At 43.0% G+C, this 16,331-nt stretch overlaps 1 protein-coding gene across 7 annotated transcripts in view; it reads right to left on the minus strand.

Annotated features, from left to right (window-relative positions):
* Positions 1 to 2,584: 2,584 nt before the first annotated feature.
* The window catches only part of gapvd1 (GTPase activating protein and VPS9 domains 1), a 31,678-nt gene continuing 17,931 nt past the window's right edge, over positions 2,585 to 16,331 (minus strand). For 4 of the 7 annotated variants that reach the window (XM_085787577.1, XM_085787576.1, XM_085787574.1 and 1 more), the window contains 16 exons: positions 15,772 to 15,909; positions 14,377 to 14,511; positions 13,607 to 13,726; positions 13,211 to 13,288; positions 11,571 to 11,917; positions 11,331 to 11,418; positions 9,754 to 9,816; positions 9,526 to 9,654; positions 9,298 to 9,424; positions 9,072 to 9,184; positions 8,214 to 8,373; positions 7,876 to 8,063; positions 7,273 to 7,486; positions 6,258 to 6,330; positions 5,971 to 6,168; positions 2,585 to 5,683 (listed from right to left, as the gene is read on the minus strand). In XM_085787577.1, the coding sequence (XP_085643703.1) occupies positions 5,543 to 5,683; positions 5,971 to 6,168; positions 6,258 to 6,330; positions 7,273 to 7,486; positions 7,876 to 8,063; positions 8,214 to 8,373; positions 9,072 to 9,184; positions 9,298 to 9,424; positions 9,526 to 9,654; positions 9,754 to 9,816; positions 11,331 to 11,418; positions 11,571 to 11,917; positions 13,211 to 13,288; positions 13,607 to 13,726; positions 14,377 to 14,511; positions 15,772 to 15,909 (2,312 nt within the window). In that variant the 3' untranslated portion in view covers positions 2,585 to 5,542. Of the gene's footprint in view, positions 5,684 to 5,970; positions 6,169 to 6,257; positions 6,331 to 7,272; positions 7,487 to 7,875; positions 8,064 to 8,213; positions 8,374 to 9,071; positions 9,185 to 9,297; positions 9,425 to 9,525; positions 9,655 to 9,753; positions 9,817 to 10,484; positions 10,518 to 11,330; positions 11,419 to 11,570; positions 11,918 to 13,210; positions 13,289 to 13,606; positions 13,727 to 14,376; positions 14,512 to 15,771; positions 15,910 to 16,331 lie in introns of all 7 variants that reach the window. The other 3 variants (XM_085787575.1, XM_085787571.1, XM_085787570.1) reach the window with 1 other exon arrangement.

The following is a 16,331-nucleotide window of genomic DNA, read 5'->3' on the forward strand; positions in this document are numbered from 1 at the left end:
TTAATATTGACTCTCCTTCTAATGGACCAGAGCTGTAACTGTCATTTGGTGCCAGATACAAATCTCCTTTTCATCCCCTTTGTCTGTGCTTTTTTAGAAACTGCTGCAGAGTGGTGCTCACTCTTACTATTTGCATATATTTACAGTAGCTACCGCCACTTCAGGGCACAGAGACTTGGTATCCCTTTGAGTTTTAATCTCCTCGTCTGCCTGGATCCTCGCGGCTATTTCATTTAAGTTTTAATATGTGTATTTGACATTTTGTTCATTTGGACCCCCAACCCCCCCACCCCCCTCACTCTCCCACTTAATTTAATTGACGTGCTGCTGCCTTGTGTTGTTTATTATGTCCTCTGTGAAGATATCCCGCCACTAACGGCAGATTTGTCCAATATGCACATAGATCTGGACCATGCTGTATGGTGTGTGTGTGTGTGTGTGTGTGTGTGTGTGTGTGCACGTGAGGGCTGGAGAGAAGGCGCGCGCCCTTATGAGCTTTTCACAACATAACACGAGGAACTTGAGACAATTCTAAGTATTAAAAAACTATTACCTTTTTTATCATTATAAATGCTGTCCGTTCATCTACTATTAATACAACTAGCCTATGAGTGATAATAACAATAATAATTACAATTTTTCAATTTGTATTAAATCCATAATAAACAAAACAGATCCAGTTCCAGACAGCAGGTCCCTACTGGTTTTAAAATGTCAAGCCCGTCGTGCCCCGTGGTGTTCTTTGTCTGAGCCGCTCTCAGATCAGCTCTGCAGAGCGTCGTCGGGAATGGTGCGTGTGCCATCTGCCGGGCCACGAGGGTACGACGCGCACACGCACCGTGGACAGTAAACGGTACAGTGGCACGAGAAAGCAATGCTGATGTTGTGCTTCTTGCAGCAGCTGCATTCTAACTCTCCAATGTGGTTAATATGAATACCGGTAATGCATCATTGAAATAAACACTGTAATTCTCTATTGGGGGTTACTAGATTTTGTGGTACCAAATAATACACCTTCAGTCCTCTTACTGTATTGTACTTTGTTTTATCTCCTCTTGGATTATTAGACTCACTACACTATACATAGGCTACATCTATTGAATTTAGGCACCTATTCTTTATCAGTTTTACAACTGGTTATTCATTATTTTTAATTTCATTCATTCATCTTATTTTATTATTTCACTGTAAAATCCACATTTTCAACATGTTCAACTTAAATTTTCAGTCAACAGTACAGTGGCACAAGAAAGCAGTGCTGATGTTGTGCTTCTTGCAGCTGCATTCTAACTCTCCAATGTATGAATACAGGTAATGCATCATTGAATAAACACCGTAATTACCAAATAATACACCCTCATCCTCTTATTGTACTTTGTTTTATTATCTCAGACTCACTACACTATACATAGGCTACATCTATTGAATTTAGGCACCTACAACTGGTTAGTCATTATTTTTCATTTCATTCATTCATCTTATTTTATTGTTTCACTGTAAAATCCACACTTTTTTACATTTTCAACATGTTCAACTTAGATTTTCCCATAGGAAAAAAAACAGACCCAAAATAATGTGTGTGTTTTCATGAGATCATTGGCTGATGGTGAGCTGATGGAGGCCACAGTTCAAGCTCTCCCCCACTGCTCCCCTACATCCAGGAGGTGTCCCAGACCAACCTGTGAAGTCATGCATGAGCCTCGCTGGACTGATCATCTGTTATTCCACAGCCATCTGGGTGCAGACCCCAGGCCTGTTTAGATCTTCAAGCAACAGGGCCGACTAGAATATGAACCGCAGATCAGACAAACAAACCACGTCTTCCTTGTCGTTTGATCCATCTGCCATCCCCTTGTAACACTGACTCCACTGCACTGACACCTTTTATAAACTTACATTAACAATAACACCTCATGAATGTGAGCCCCGTGTTCCCTGTTGCACTGCTGAGGCAGGTATTAGCCAATAATAAAACATCATGTGGTGCAGTTTAATACAAAATAAAAAAAGCAAGCTTCCTTTTATCACACATCAGCTAAGTGCCACACAGTCAAAAGATCCAATCTCCAAATCTGGCCTATCTAGCCATTGGCTTATGCAGCTAATTAACTTCACACACCAAAATTTGAATTTAAATTAACGATTGCGAGATATCATCAGGGGACACAAAGCACCCCACGAAGAAGTTTATGATGAAAAAAAGATGAGTATTAGAGAAGGCAATCGGTGAAGTAAGGAGGGCTTTTAGATGAGGGGATATCTCCAATTACAATCCACCGTACACTTGTCAGCAGTAATGAAATGTTTGCTGAGAGGTTGCTATTTGTGGCTGCTAGATTGGATGATGCTGCTCCACTGCCCCCACTAACAATTATATTCCATGCATAAATTTCCCTACCATCTCTTGTATTGTGTGAACTGTTGGCCAGATATACCTACAACTGTCCAAGAAGCCACAGAATAATGAAACATTATCATGTGCGTAGAGTAGACATGATATCCCTATACATACATTACTCCTGTGGAGAAAATGCATAATGTATCTCAAGAGGCACAGACCAAGAAGAATAAAAGAAAAAAAAGGAAAAACTTCTGCTTCTTTTATTGTTTTTAAAGAATTACATAATGCATTAATCACAGTAAAGACAAACCGGCTTTCCCCGCATGTCATAATTGTGCAAGCTTACAATTAAATGTAAAATTAGATGTAAGATGAAAAAACTTTTGTTTGTTTTTTTTCTCTGCTCAGCCTTTCAACTCAATTGTAACAGGGAGCAGAGCAGTAAAGCTTCAAGGAACGGGCCTAAACTCTCTAGTCTGTGTTCATTCACACCACTGTCCCGGTGGCTTGCATACCAACAGGGCTTCAAACTTACAGATGCTATCACAGCCATATGCATTTGTCTGTAAATAACCTGCTGCTTTGATCAGTGCATCACTGGGGTCATCCGTAGCGGCGGTGACCAGGCTATCTGAGGAAACGCTGAAACATAAGCCAGGTCCAAATAATTTCATCAGATTTGTGCAGTATGTATTTCCAATTAAAGTGACATCACATAAACCTAATTAGTATAGATGCAACCTGCAACTTGATTTTCCAGTGCATGGTTTTCTCATCAAATTGATTACACAGACCCTGCAAGGAAGTGGACTGCACATATGAATCTAGTGCACATGCTACTGTCGGCGGATATAAAAACGCATTTGCGATGTTGCTCATAAACATGGCTGTTCATCAGCTCCAGGGAGTTAACAGTCAGGTGCTTAACTTTGCTACTCAAATATTATTTTAATCACAATATATTTAATGGGATGACTGGAAAAGGCCAAAAGTAAAACACATTTCAAAAATGCACTGCTCCCTGTCAAATCTTCCAGGAAAAGACGTCTGTTTTGTGCAAAATAAATCGAGTTCTGATATGCAAGTATCACGGACACAAAGAGAGGCTTTGCATCCTCTTGCAGGTTCAATTACTGGCCTGTGGCAGATACTAATCCTATTCTACTGTTTATCATGATTGAGAATGTACAGACCATTCAATGACTTCATGCAAGAGGAGGCAGAGGGTCAACCAATCACGCAGTCGTCTCACACACACTCACTAGACAAAAACCACACTCATGTACTACACCAACCACTTTAGCATAAACTGCAAGTCAGTAACAAGTCAATAGTGTTGATTATTTGCTCTTCTATCCTACTGTGTATTGTGCTGTCAGGTCATTTACCATGAAAAGAAATGGATTATCGAAAACTATAATACATGTGGCACGTCTGTGCGCAAAAACGAAGCAGAGGATTTCAAGAGAAAAGGAGTTTTAGTTGTTTCTGAGTAATTAAAGACATGCGTGTACTATTATTGGAAAGATACAATGACACTGGGATATCACAGCACGCCAAATTGGGGGAGAAAAAAAAAGAAAAGAAATATAAGTGCACATAAACACGAGTCCCTTTCTTGAACTTATGAGGAGGTAGAGCTAATATCCAATAGTTCACTAGTCTGCCCATGTGGACACATGTGGCATCTCAGGTATAAGATTAGAAACTAAAATGTCTTTGTTCATTAACAAAGGCTTGTGTTAATTAAGGGTGATGTGACCACAATAAACATCACAGCAGGTCGATATCCAACTTTTCCTCCCTCCCCCCTTATTGTTTTTCTTTTTTTCTTTTTTTTTTGACCAGTGCAAAATGATCCAGTCCTCTGGTGTCAACCAATGCAGGACAGCTAACTGTATACAGACTGATATCAGGCTCATTGGTTTCAACTCTGAGGTAGGACCGAGAAAACCAGAGGGGACAAGTTGTTCAAACTCAAGTGCATTAAAGGGACAGAGCCATGACAATCAGTGATGTGGAGATGCTCATGTTCCTGCGGCAACGGCTGGACAAAGGTGTCTCAGGGAGACGTGGTTGGCCAACTGGAGTGTGTTTCTGTATGTGTGTGTGTGTGTGTATGTGTGTGGGGGCAGGGGTATTAATGCCTATGCTGAGTTAAAGAAAAAAAAGGAAAATAAAAACTCAAAAATAACTACCTGTACAGAGCGCCCCACACCAAAGGCACTATTTTCAATATTTCCATAAATGCCACCACTACACTGTGCACAATCTGACCCTGTATCAGCATCCCCACCTGAGGGCTACTCACTGCTAAGGTGCCTTCCTAACTCAAGCTTTTCTTGCAAGTATATCATAATCACGCCACTTGCCTCAGACATCTTGAATGGGCATGATATGCATTTTCATTTTTTAAAAATTAGATAAACAAAAGCATTAAATAGAATTACAGAAATAAATACATTTTATTTCATATAAACATGTGGGCCCTTATGTCCAAATTGTCACTGACACTCATGTTTTTTGGGAATAGGATGAAGTAAACAATTCATGAAATAAGCTGCCCTACTAGTTGATACACTAACCTTAATGAGTAGTATGGTAATTGTGAATTGATTTCAGTGTTTATGAGTCACTAAATCCCATCAGTAAGTATCATGCACTGTAAATCCCCACGTTACAATGCATTTAATGAACGCTATATTGAAATTTAATTGGAAGCCCTTCCCTCTCACTCGGGGGGAAAAAAAGATCAGTGATCACATCAAGCAAGTCTGGTCCCTTTATATAGGATTATCTTTTATGTTGATTTAATGTCATATTGATAACTGTGTGTATATAAAATTCCTAATACAGACCCCAAAAGTGAGACATGACTGTAGAGACAAAGATAAAAGGAAAGATCCAAATCAGGTTGGAAGTTAACATCTTGCCAATTTTCCCCCAAGGCCGTTTGTTTTCTTTTTTTTTTGTTTGTTTTTTTTTTCTCTCACCACGGCTAAAACCTGGATTTGTCCACATACATACAGTAATATATATTTGTAATCTTTCAACGTCTCTGGCTATGTACAAGCTATACAAATAAAGAGCAGGCTGTGGGCCAGGTTTTATAAGCTGTGCAGAGGGAGCAGTTGGTTGGGAAGTCTCCCAGTCTCCCGGCTCCTTCCCCCGCAGTCTGCCCATACAGGTGGCTGTTCTGCTTCACTTGCGATCGTCGATGGTCTTAATGAATTCCACCGCCGCGGTGAACTGCATCCACCAATAGCACTCCTCCCCACTCAGCCGGCTGGCGTAGAAATTATTGATGTACTGAATGGTGGACAGCAGGCAGGGCGGGTTTGCCTGGAGGGGAGGAGATGTGGGGATGGGCCCACATTAACCGCTGAAAGAACCTCACGCAACGCCGTACAGATTATAATCATAAATATGGAAATATGGAAAATATTTTCACACAGGTTAGCAGATAACAGTCTTTACGCTGCACTGCAATTCCTCTTGTTTTCTGCATTTTCGGATGATTTTTAATTACGTGATCCATATTGAAGGTGTAAATTCATGGACTAATAATTATTAAAGAAAATACGGCTGAGTAATGAGTCTAATTTCAAAACGTCAGTGAGAAGACTTACCCTTATAAGCACGAAGACAAGTACAGGGACAAAGTCATCCGCTCCAGGGACAGAGTCTTCGTTGGCCAGACTGAGGAGGTTCATGATGGTGGAACACATGCGCAGAATACACTGGACTTTGTCTCGTGGCGTTTTGTACGCATTGATGGTCCTGATCTCAGACTGTGCGGAGGGCCAGGGAGCCTCCTTCAAGTAAACCTGCAACCAGAAAAGTTCAGACACGTTCATTAAAGTTCTGTGTGACTGACAACAAGTATCTTCTAATGCGTGGAAGTCAAAGAATATACCTCAGGGATTTGAAGAGCTTTATGAGTAGCCGTCACAACTTTTGAGACCCGCTGGATGTGTTCATGGAAAAGTCTGTACAAGACAAAACAACTCAGTTTATGACAGCAGATAGAGATATAGAAGATTGTTTCAAACAGTGGAAATTAAGATACCTGGATTCATTTTAAATTTAGCTGCTGCCGGTTAAAGTCAGGAGCTAAATTAAAATTTTCCGAGCATGTAAAGAAGTAGATAAACTGTTACGTCACACATCATGGCATCACAGCTTGTTCTGAATGTGATGATTTAACATAACTCGATGGGTAAAACTCTTGTCAGGGTGTGGAGTACTTTTATAATTCACACACTTTTGTCTTTTCTGCTCCACCCAACAAACCCAATTTAAAAATACACCACTGTACAGTAGGGATGTACAGCCAGTGCACTATTTGTATCCGGGTTCGGATTCTGGCTTTTAAAAAAAACTTCAGATTCGTTATTCGTATTCGGGAAGAAACCGGAAGTGGGCCCACTAGAGACTTCAGCCGAGCTAGCTGGCTAACTTCCGCTTTAGCTTTCAGCTAACCAGAACGGGAATAAAATAATTTAATCGTGCGGCTCTTCTAGACTTTCCATACGTTATTGGACTGAATGGATCGAATTCTGGTAGTGAGACCAGTCGTTTCGCAGGGGTTGTGACACAAAAAAAAAATGTATCCACCGTTTTATAGCCGCTTCTTTTCCCGTTATTGTCTATGTGAAAAATGCTTCCGCCAGCTACTGTGTAGAACCAGAGTCACCTGGTTATGTGCTATTGCTGATCCAAACATTTCTTTCTCTTTAGAAAAAAGCTCCTGAATAATGAGGAGAAAAACAGAAAAGCTATGCGGGATCAAAGCATTATTTGTGTATTTCCGAATAATGTATAGTATTCAGGTTCGGGTACATCCCTACTGTACAGAGTATAAAAAAGTCTATATATTGTTATGGCTAACATCATTTTTGTCTGGAGCTGTAGACATTCCAGCTACTCACTGGTCTCTGAGAATATCTCCATCCTGGTTGGGGTAGAAGGCCAGCTTAAAGATGCGGTTCATGACGCTGCGCTCGATAGCCATCTGGGCATCCTGCAGCTGGTCCTCGCTTGCATACTGCCAAATGGCATCACGGGCCATGGCGCCGTACAAGTAGCGCAGAAAATCCTCCACGGATGCCGTCTTGTCATCCGACGCTGTGCACCCCTGGAACGCTGAGGGGAGAGAGTCAGCAGAAAAATCACACCAGAGCAGGAAACATGCAGCAACTAGATTTGTTGGTTGTTTTTAAGTGAGGTAGTTTCAGCTTGGAAGTGACATTGGTCATATTTAACCACATAAAATCCTTAAAACAGAACTGTTTTATACACTATTATACAAGGGAATGCCTTTACATCATTAACATGCAATTGCCTCAGTGTATTCGCTTCTTTTAATTGTGGAGTTATAACTGTCACAACATGATAAATAATGTATAATATCCCGAAGATGACAGACAAGGATGGTAGAGAGGGAGGGACGTGCTTAACAGGGTAGCAGTAAAGGCCAGCTGAAGAACAAACAAGTCGGTTATGAGCAAAATAAAAATGTAGACGTATGGTACCTTTAATAAAATCAAGCATCTTGGTTTCCATGTGTTCAAGAAGGAGCCGAACACAGACGGTGGTGAAGTAGCGGTTTGCCACCTCCTTGTCTCTCAGCACCCTCTGGAGGAGCCTCTCCAGATGAGCCTGAGAGGTCTGCAGGCCCTGACGACACCTGGTTAGATAAGCGATGTACGGCGCCCGCTTTCTGCAGGGAACACAGAGAAAAAATGCATCGTATTATTCATCGTTCTCCGTCGTTGCCGAAAAATGGGTTATGCACCGAACAAAAACAAATAAGTGAAGACCCGCGTCATGTGGTGCATTAAGTGAGCCTCCCTCGTCTCCCCAGACCTACCTGTAATCCTCAGCGATGGCAGCCAGCAGCTTCCTGCAGGTGCGTGCGTCAAAGCGGCTGACACAGCGCGTGGTCTCCTGGATCTGGGCCATCTGGTTCTTATCCTGGAGGTTGATGGCCTCTGCGAGCTGGACCTTCAGGAAGCAGACGATCTCATTGTCTGAGAGAGAGAGAGATGGAGGGGGGGGTGACAGGGAGGCAGCATTAAGACAAGACTGCTCGCAGCTCACAAAGGAACGCCTGGTTGCTCTAATCTGATCAGGCTGCCGCCTCCACATGACAAATGTGACTGATGGGCACCAAGATGGAGTCTTATGGTTCTACTGTTATCCATTTCACAGAAGGTGGCATGACTCTGCCCCCCCCCTGCTTCAGGATGTGAAGGTGGGACCATGCAGATTTGCTGTGAGGAAAACTAAACAGGTCGTTCTTCATCTTGTATAACATCAGAACACTTGCATCTTTCTGATAAAATGTTGGGCCAGTATTAATCAGCCTGATTACACAAGTATTTTTAATATTTACAATGTGTAATAACTTAATTCTGAACCGACACCATATGGAAAGTCTCTTCTAAACAGCCTCCTCTCTTCCGACCTTGCCCTAAACCTTGGGAGGTGAAGGTGGTACACATTCGGTGTCTTGGCTTAAGGACACTTTCAGCTGGTTGGATACTTGCCAACATAAAGAGCTTGCACCCTGCTCCCTGTGGAGGTTTGTGACAAACTCATACCTCCGTAGATGAGACCATTTTTTTTTTTTACAGTAGCTCAAAATGAACATATGGAGCATATAGAGCGGGCAATCGGGAATTCAAGTAGAATGAAGTGGAGATTTAGCACACACAAGACTTCCTACCTTCAGGATCCATGTGGTCAGGCAGACCGTTCCGTGTGGTTGCGTGAGCCATGATGGGCAGAGCCACCGAGTCTGCAGAACACAACGCCAACCTCAACTTCTTCTTTGCATCACTGGTTAAACGCAAATGACAAAAAGTCAAATTAACGTTAATGGCTACGCAATGTCTGCTGAGAAAACAAGAAATCCTATTGAGTGAGTTTTGTGGTTTCTGTGATGGTCTGACCTGAAAGAGAACTTGGAGTCGTGCTGCTGTGCCGTCTCGCTGGCCGAGTCTGGGAGGTCGTCTGTGGAAATGTTCTGCAAAGTATCTTCTCTTGGAGAGTCATGCACACTGTCTTCAACACATAGATCTGTAAACATATTAAAAAATAATTGAAAATACAATTTGAACATTTTAACCTTGTATTAGCAAGTGAATGTTATATGCATATGGGGCACTTTTTTTTCTGACCTCCTGTACCGTCATAGGAAGCTCCAGCTGCAGCTCCATCACTCGGGCTGGGCCTCTTGATGTTCCTGTACTTGTCCAAAATGTCTTCAGCTGCCTGTGCTTGACTGCTCAGCCTGGGCATTGGGTCTTCTAACAATCCCACCAACAAATAGATAACATTTAAAATCAAACACACCATGGTGGATTAGTTTCAGCCAGTCAGTTCAATGAAACCAAATTGGGACGGACCTTGTGGGATACGCTCCTCATCTTTCTCCTGTTTGTCCCTTTTCCTAAACGCTGCTATTGGAGCTGTGGAGGAGAGACATGTGATGACTGACTGGGGGCAGAGTGACACCACTTTCACTATCACTGGATGGCAGGCTGATCATGAGTCAGCTGTTGACAGCCACTTTAAAACTTTAGTTGTTTTTTTGTTTTTTTCCATGAGTATTATTGAGACTAAAAATCTCAATGTGAGATGTATGGTATCATCTAGAGGAACCAAAAAATGTCTAGTTGCAGAACTTTACCAAGAAAAGAGCAAAAGAATATTGAAATGGTGATTTAAACCAGAATATCACAAATATCGACAGTAACTCATTGTAAGAAGTCCATATGTCTATATACAGGTAAATACTGAGGCTTATCCTGTTAACACAAGCTGTGGAAACAGGACAAACAAGAGAGACACAGTCTACAATTAAACAACACACTCAGGAGACATTTGGTGGTGTATCTACACTGATATTCTGTATTCTCTATACAGTAAAATGGTAACATACTGTAGCAAAAAAAAAAAAAGGAAAAGGGTGACAAAACGGATGCATGGATGAAGAGTGTGGGTGTGTGAGCTCAGGCTACACCATGTCACATCACAGCTCTAAAGCTCTAAGGCCACATCTACAAAGCAGCATGGGCACGCAGCCGCTGGCTCCAGCAGTAAAGCTATCTGGATGATGACAGCATGGAAGCGTTACCTGGGACATCACTCTCAGCCGTCCAATACAGCACTGTGAGGAACACAACAGACAGGGTTGGCCTTTCACACACAGGCTGCTGCTCCGCAGGACAACTGACTTGTGCGTCACCGTGCAGAGCAACAGAACAAACACAATGGACTCTACAGAGGTTCGGCGGGAGAGCTGGTGGTTTTAAGGCGTCACGGCACTTTACGTTACCATGTGCACGCAGTCCTCCATTTTATGAATATCAATTTAATGTTTACTTAAGAAAACATCATTATCTGAAAAAGTAATAAGCAGTCATTCCGTGTGGGCACAGCTCATTATTTCCCAGACAGATGTATGAGAGATGGTTGTAGAGGGGAACTGCAACAAGAGATGTGTCATCTATCAGTGCTGATGACAGAGAGGTCTATCTAATGACCATTAGCCGCTGGCTGACAGCACTGCTGGGAGGGCTACAGCCAAACAATCTACACAGCTAAAGCTTCTCTGATGACTGATTAGCTTTGAAAAGTCTATATAAATCTGCAGCCAGTGAGACGTGAGAGAAAAAGGACTGGACATGTCTCTGGAGGAACTTCAAACAACGAGAAACATCATTTTCCAACTGGAACATCAGCAATGGAGTGGACAACATGGATCATCATTCTCTTTCTCACATTATAAATTGGTATTCGCTCTGCTCTTTAAAGTGTGATATTTCCTGTCAGTAGTGATTAAGAGAATTTTTTTGCCTCCGACAACAAAACATATAAGGAGCACTGCAATCAAACTGATCACTTTTAAATGTACAGAACTACATTTTTCAGTCTAGAAGAGACGACAGGTCTAAAATGACCAAGTGGCCCGTGTGCTTACCTTTGGGAATGGCCGACACGAAACGTTTCTTCCACCAGGGTCTGTTGCGGTCAGACTTCTCATCGTCACTGTCTTTTCTGTCCTCAGCCTTTGAATGGACATTAACATGTCACAACTGGGAACTGGCAGGTAGTTTATCAAACAAAACAAGTGAAAGTGGCTACGAGAGAAAGTATTTTCAAGAGGCTTTTATGCTTCATTTCTCTGACATGAACACAGAGCACGACTGCAGCTGGTTACCTCTCCTTTCAGAGAGTCCTTGCTGGGGGATGAAGAGGGTCCTAAGGCGAAGGCCCCGGCGGGGTCGCGCTCCTCGACTGCTACCCGTCGGTTAAGGCCGGGGTCGCTGGTGGGCCGGCGGCCTGGGCACACGATGTCAGAGCTGCGGCTACGGACCAGCCTGTCAGGGAAGGAGTGGCGCTGCTTGGTGTGCTCCAGCTCAGCCTGGGCCAGGCAGTGGGGTGTGAAGAGAGAGTGGCGGGTGTCTTGCCCCAGGGCACTGGCTTCTGGGATGGGAGGGTCGGGTGGAGGGTGAGCAGGCCTGGCATAGTGCACTTTAGGCCTCACTATTGTACCAGTGGACGAGCCTAAGGTTATGAAAGACAAAGATAAATATATATTTTAAAAAAAGTAAATTTGAAAATGGACAATATGGAAATAGTCATTCAGAAGTAGAAGAATTGTTAATATGTTACTGGAATTCTACTAGTACTGTAGATTATTGAGATGTAGCGCTGCATCAGCTAACCTAATACAACTAGGATCACTGTTTTACAGCTTTGTCTGTCCAGACTCATATAATATATTTACTGAGGGCTTTGAAGGAATTTGATTAAAAAAAAAAAAAAGGGCAATAGATATACAAATAAAGTTGAATTGACTTCACTTTGTCTAGCTGGGTTGTTTTTTTTTGTTTTGCTGCAGATCTACTGTAATAGTGTGAAAGTGCACTGACAGAAATATAATTAAATTCCTTGTATATATTCATTTGACCAATAAAGTTGATTCTGATAAAAACACACAGTTGTAATGATCACTGTCACAAATGAATGAAATAATTTGTACTTTGGATATAAATTGCCATCACTATATATTTTTCTCCCATTAGAAATGTGTGTGAAGTTTTGTCATAATGGGCATATGGAATGTCAGTGTGACCTTGACCTTTAACCACCAAAATCTAAAAAGTTCATCCTTGAGCCCTAAGAAAACATTTGTGCCATATTTGAAGCGACTCCCCAAGGCACTCCGGAAATGTAGCGTTCCTGAGAATGGGATGGACTGATGGACAGACAACCCGGACACACATTGTCTCTGGCCATTGTTGTCGCCGGCGTGGAGGCATAATAAAACCTGCAGATAAAAACACCTCCAAAGTGGGGGAGAGTGCTAAAGAGAGATGTTAGTGGGAGATGAGCCCTAGGTGTAGGTAGGCCACCTGTTCCAAGGGTAGACACTCTCTCCTGAAAAGCTTCCAATGGCAGACTCGTGCCATGAGCACAGTGGGACAAGGGGACAGTGCCAAAGAGCCTGGGGTGAGGTCTCTCAACCTGTCATACCTTCACCTTGCCACAGACACACAGCCACCACCATTTCTCTCTCAAACACTTTTCACCTGCACTACAAACAAAAACACACAGGAGCAGGAACAAAGACTCCGCTAAGAATAATCCGAGACACTAAATGAGCCAAATGAAATGACATTTCACTTGCACTTACAAGCTTTGGTAAGTAAGGCTCGTTTGCGGGGTACAGACACTCTTTTGGTTAATTTCGCAGAGCTCAAGCTGTTCTGTGTATCCATGACATTAGGGAGGGAATTTAATGATACTCATTTCTAGCTCTGATTGGCTGTAGAGCATTCTGGGAGCGCCAATTACCTTCGCCAGTGGAGAGGGGATCGAACATGGCCAGTAAGGAATCAGCCTGTGAGGGTGGAGATGTCAGATGGTGTGCTCCTGTAAAAACAGAGGACATGAGACAATTAACGGCGTTAACTAAATCAACTTTTAATCTGCAGATATTCTGTTTAAAAAATGGCTAAAGACTCTAGCGTGACCTTAAAACATGATTCCCCAGCCAGGCTAATAAAGAACACTTAACTCTCCAGTCTAGTTTTAAGTAACAACTACGCCTATGGTGAGTGAAACGGTGATTTAGCTTGGTGGCAGCTGTAGAAGTGACAGGGACTGATGGCTCTGGCTGATGCTGTTCTGAGCAGATAGACAGTGGACTGATGGCTTCGCTAGCCTAGCGGGGATGTGACACTCTCCTACCGTGGCCTGACTCCTCCCCATCTGGACTGGTCACAGAGTCCTTCCCTCCAAAGTCTGAGCTGCACTCTGACCGCAGGTCCTCAATCTTGTTGGGGATGTCTTCTGAGGTTGCACTGATACCTGCAGCACAAAAGAAAAAACAGTTGTGTTGACATTCAGGACAAAAGCAGCTCAGTATCACCTTTACAGTGAGGTGTCTCAGCAGTCAGGAGAGAGAGCCTGCATGTTCAATGTTTCTCAAACAAAAGAGGATTTCTTTTTTTTAGACTATGCTGTATGGTCCCTCTCAGATGAGAACCCAGTGGGAACTCTAAATTGGTAGCGTAAGCTCCCATGGGTTAGGGGAGAGACACAGAAAAGAGTGATCATCAGGCAGAGACTATCCATCGGCTGGATCCCGGGGGACGTTTTCCTGCGAGCTGAGCCAGGAACGTCACTGCTGGCTTCTTAATCTAGGATACTACTTCATGCATGTCAACATGGCATGTCCACCTGAGCCCACAGAAAAAGACAAGCAGCATTAACCTCTGTGTCATACAGAAAAATTCCCACTGACCCCCAGTTCGCTGGCTAACAACCCTCCCAGCACCATGACCGCTCCGCACGGAAACAAGGAGAGTTAGGAGAGGTAGGTGAATGAGTTTTCAGTTTGTAGAAGACAAAAGGACTACGGAGTCAAATTCAGAAATGGAACCGATTGTTTTAGTGAGAAAACGTACGCAGACAGGGCAGCAGTGAGGGAGAGGAGGTGGGATAGTTAGATGGTATACCTGAGACGACGCTGAGGCCTGGTGTGCTGGGTCTGGAGCTGACCTCTCTGACCTCTGTGTCATCTGAGGTGCTGCCGACTCCTGAGCAGCTCTCCAGCTCCTGCAGACGCTCCTCCTGCTTCAGGTCCGGGGCCTCTGCAAGCAAACCCAAAAGACAACTGGCACTTTAGAAAAACCCGACACCCGAGACAATAATGTGTACTTTCCTCGCTGGAAGTGCGAATAAAGTATCATTTAAAAGAAGCTCATAATCCACCATATTTGTGGCAGTTTGCTACAGATGATGGTCATTCTTCTACCCCAGCCCCTCCTCTGTTATGATTATTGGAAAAGCAAGTGCACACATATGCATGAAATCAAACAAAGCATACATTACCATGTCTTAAAACTGCCAAACCAAACCATAAAGCTAGTGCGGCCAATTCTCTGGCTACCCAATGGAGCTGTTGGGTCGAACCCAGAGGCTGCATACTAACAGCAGAACTCATTTGCATGCTCGTTAGTAATAATGTGTTGGTGAAGTGCTCTTCAGAGTGTAGTTTTCTGCTGCCTAGCCATGAAACAAGCGCTCTACTCCAAGCAAGCCTCCGATCACACTATTACTGAGCAGAACAGGGGCAGCAAACGGAACAAAAAGCAATCAAGACACTCATGCATGTCATTTCTGCACTGCACATATTGAAATGGTGTACTACTTCAATTAACATAAGGCCCAGGCTTTTCAAAGAAACACTTAACACAGTTAATAAAGCTCTGTACTGATTCCCACAAAAACACTGGTTTTCAAAAGGGGGACTTGAGCAAGTAATCTCTCATTAATAAAAGGTTTGGACTGAACACTCAGTTTACAGTATACATTGCTTTTTTTTATACATGTCACATTGTACTTGAATTTGCGGTGACACCGTTACACAAGGAATGCCTTGACTGATTACTGTGATAACAAAACACAATGTACACATTGCAATATAGAGCAATGCAATACAAAGCCCAGCCAAAGAAAACAACCTGACACCATGTAAAGTGACTGAGGCCAGCTGCTCTCCTTGTGATTCCCTCCCCACTGCTCCACCACAGGTGCAAACACACCTGGTGGTCCCTCTAAGGAAACTCTGAGCTGCCTTTTACTGGCACAGGCAGATCTGCCCTGAAAGACAGGCAAGTGCACACAAACATGAAGACAGATGTATCGCACACATTTTTGGTATGGTATGCGGTGCAAATACACCTGGTGTCCCCATCCCCCACCATACTGAACAGGCATAACATATGCATGTATGCGTATACATGCATGCAAACAAACATGGAGATCAAGTGCGAGAAGTGAAGCAATAACTGAACAAAAACAACAGTCAAAGGCTGTCTGCATCAGCAGAATGAAACCTGGCTCCCCACCTGAGTCACTGGGCAGGACCTCCACACTCCAGGCCTCGCTCGTGGTCTCTGAGATGGTGGAGCCGTAGGGGTCCAACAGCACTGAACCCGAGCCAGGAAGACACAGCAGGCTCCCGAGCATGTTCTCCGCAGCTGCCCCTGAGAACACAAAGACACAGACAAAGGGTTAAACTCTTTCAGCAGCATGAAACTACTTTTCTTTTTTTTAATTTACCTAGAAATGCATCGCACAAGCAAAAAGCCACCTCTGTAGCAGCAAAGTCATCTTGAAGGCACCTTCTTTGCCAAGCATCTCTAGTATATGTAGTTAAGGCAGCGCTGTTGATTCATATTCTGTAATTAGTTCTAATAAATAATTCAGATTTGAAATGAGCAATGTGAGAAGTTGAGAATGTCACTACAGAAAAGAAGCCTCTGATTAAAAAAAAAAGGTTGATTTTTTGAGTTATATGCATTAATGCTCTGTTCTATATATGGCATTTCATTTCTTGTGTTACACCTCGATTAAAAATTTTATCATTACATCGATTTAAGGCCTTCAGGTCTGACTTTCAAACAAA

Source organism: Trachurus japonicus, chromosome 9, assembly GCF_045865225.1.
Source record: "Trachurus japonicus isolate A0001 chromosome 9, Traja_1.0".
Taxonomy (NCBI): Eukaryota; Metazoa; Chordata; class Actinopteri; order Carangiformes; family Carangidae; genus Trachurus; species Trachurus japonicus.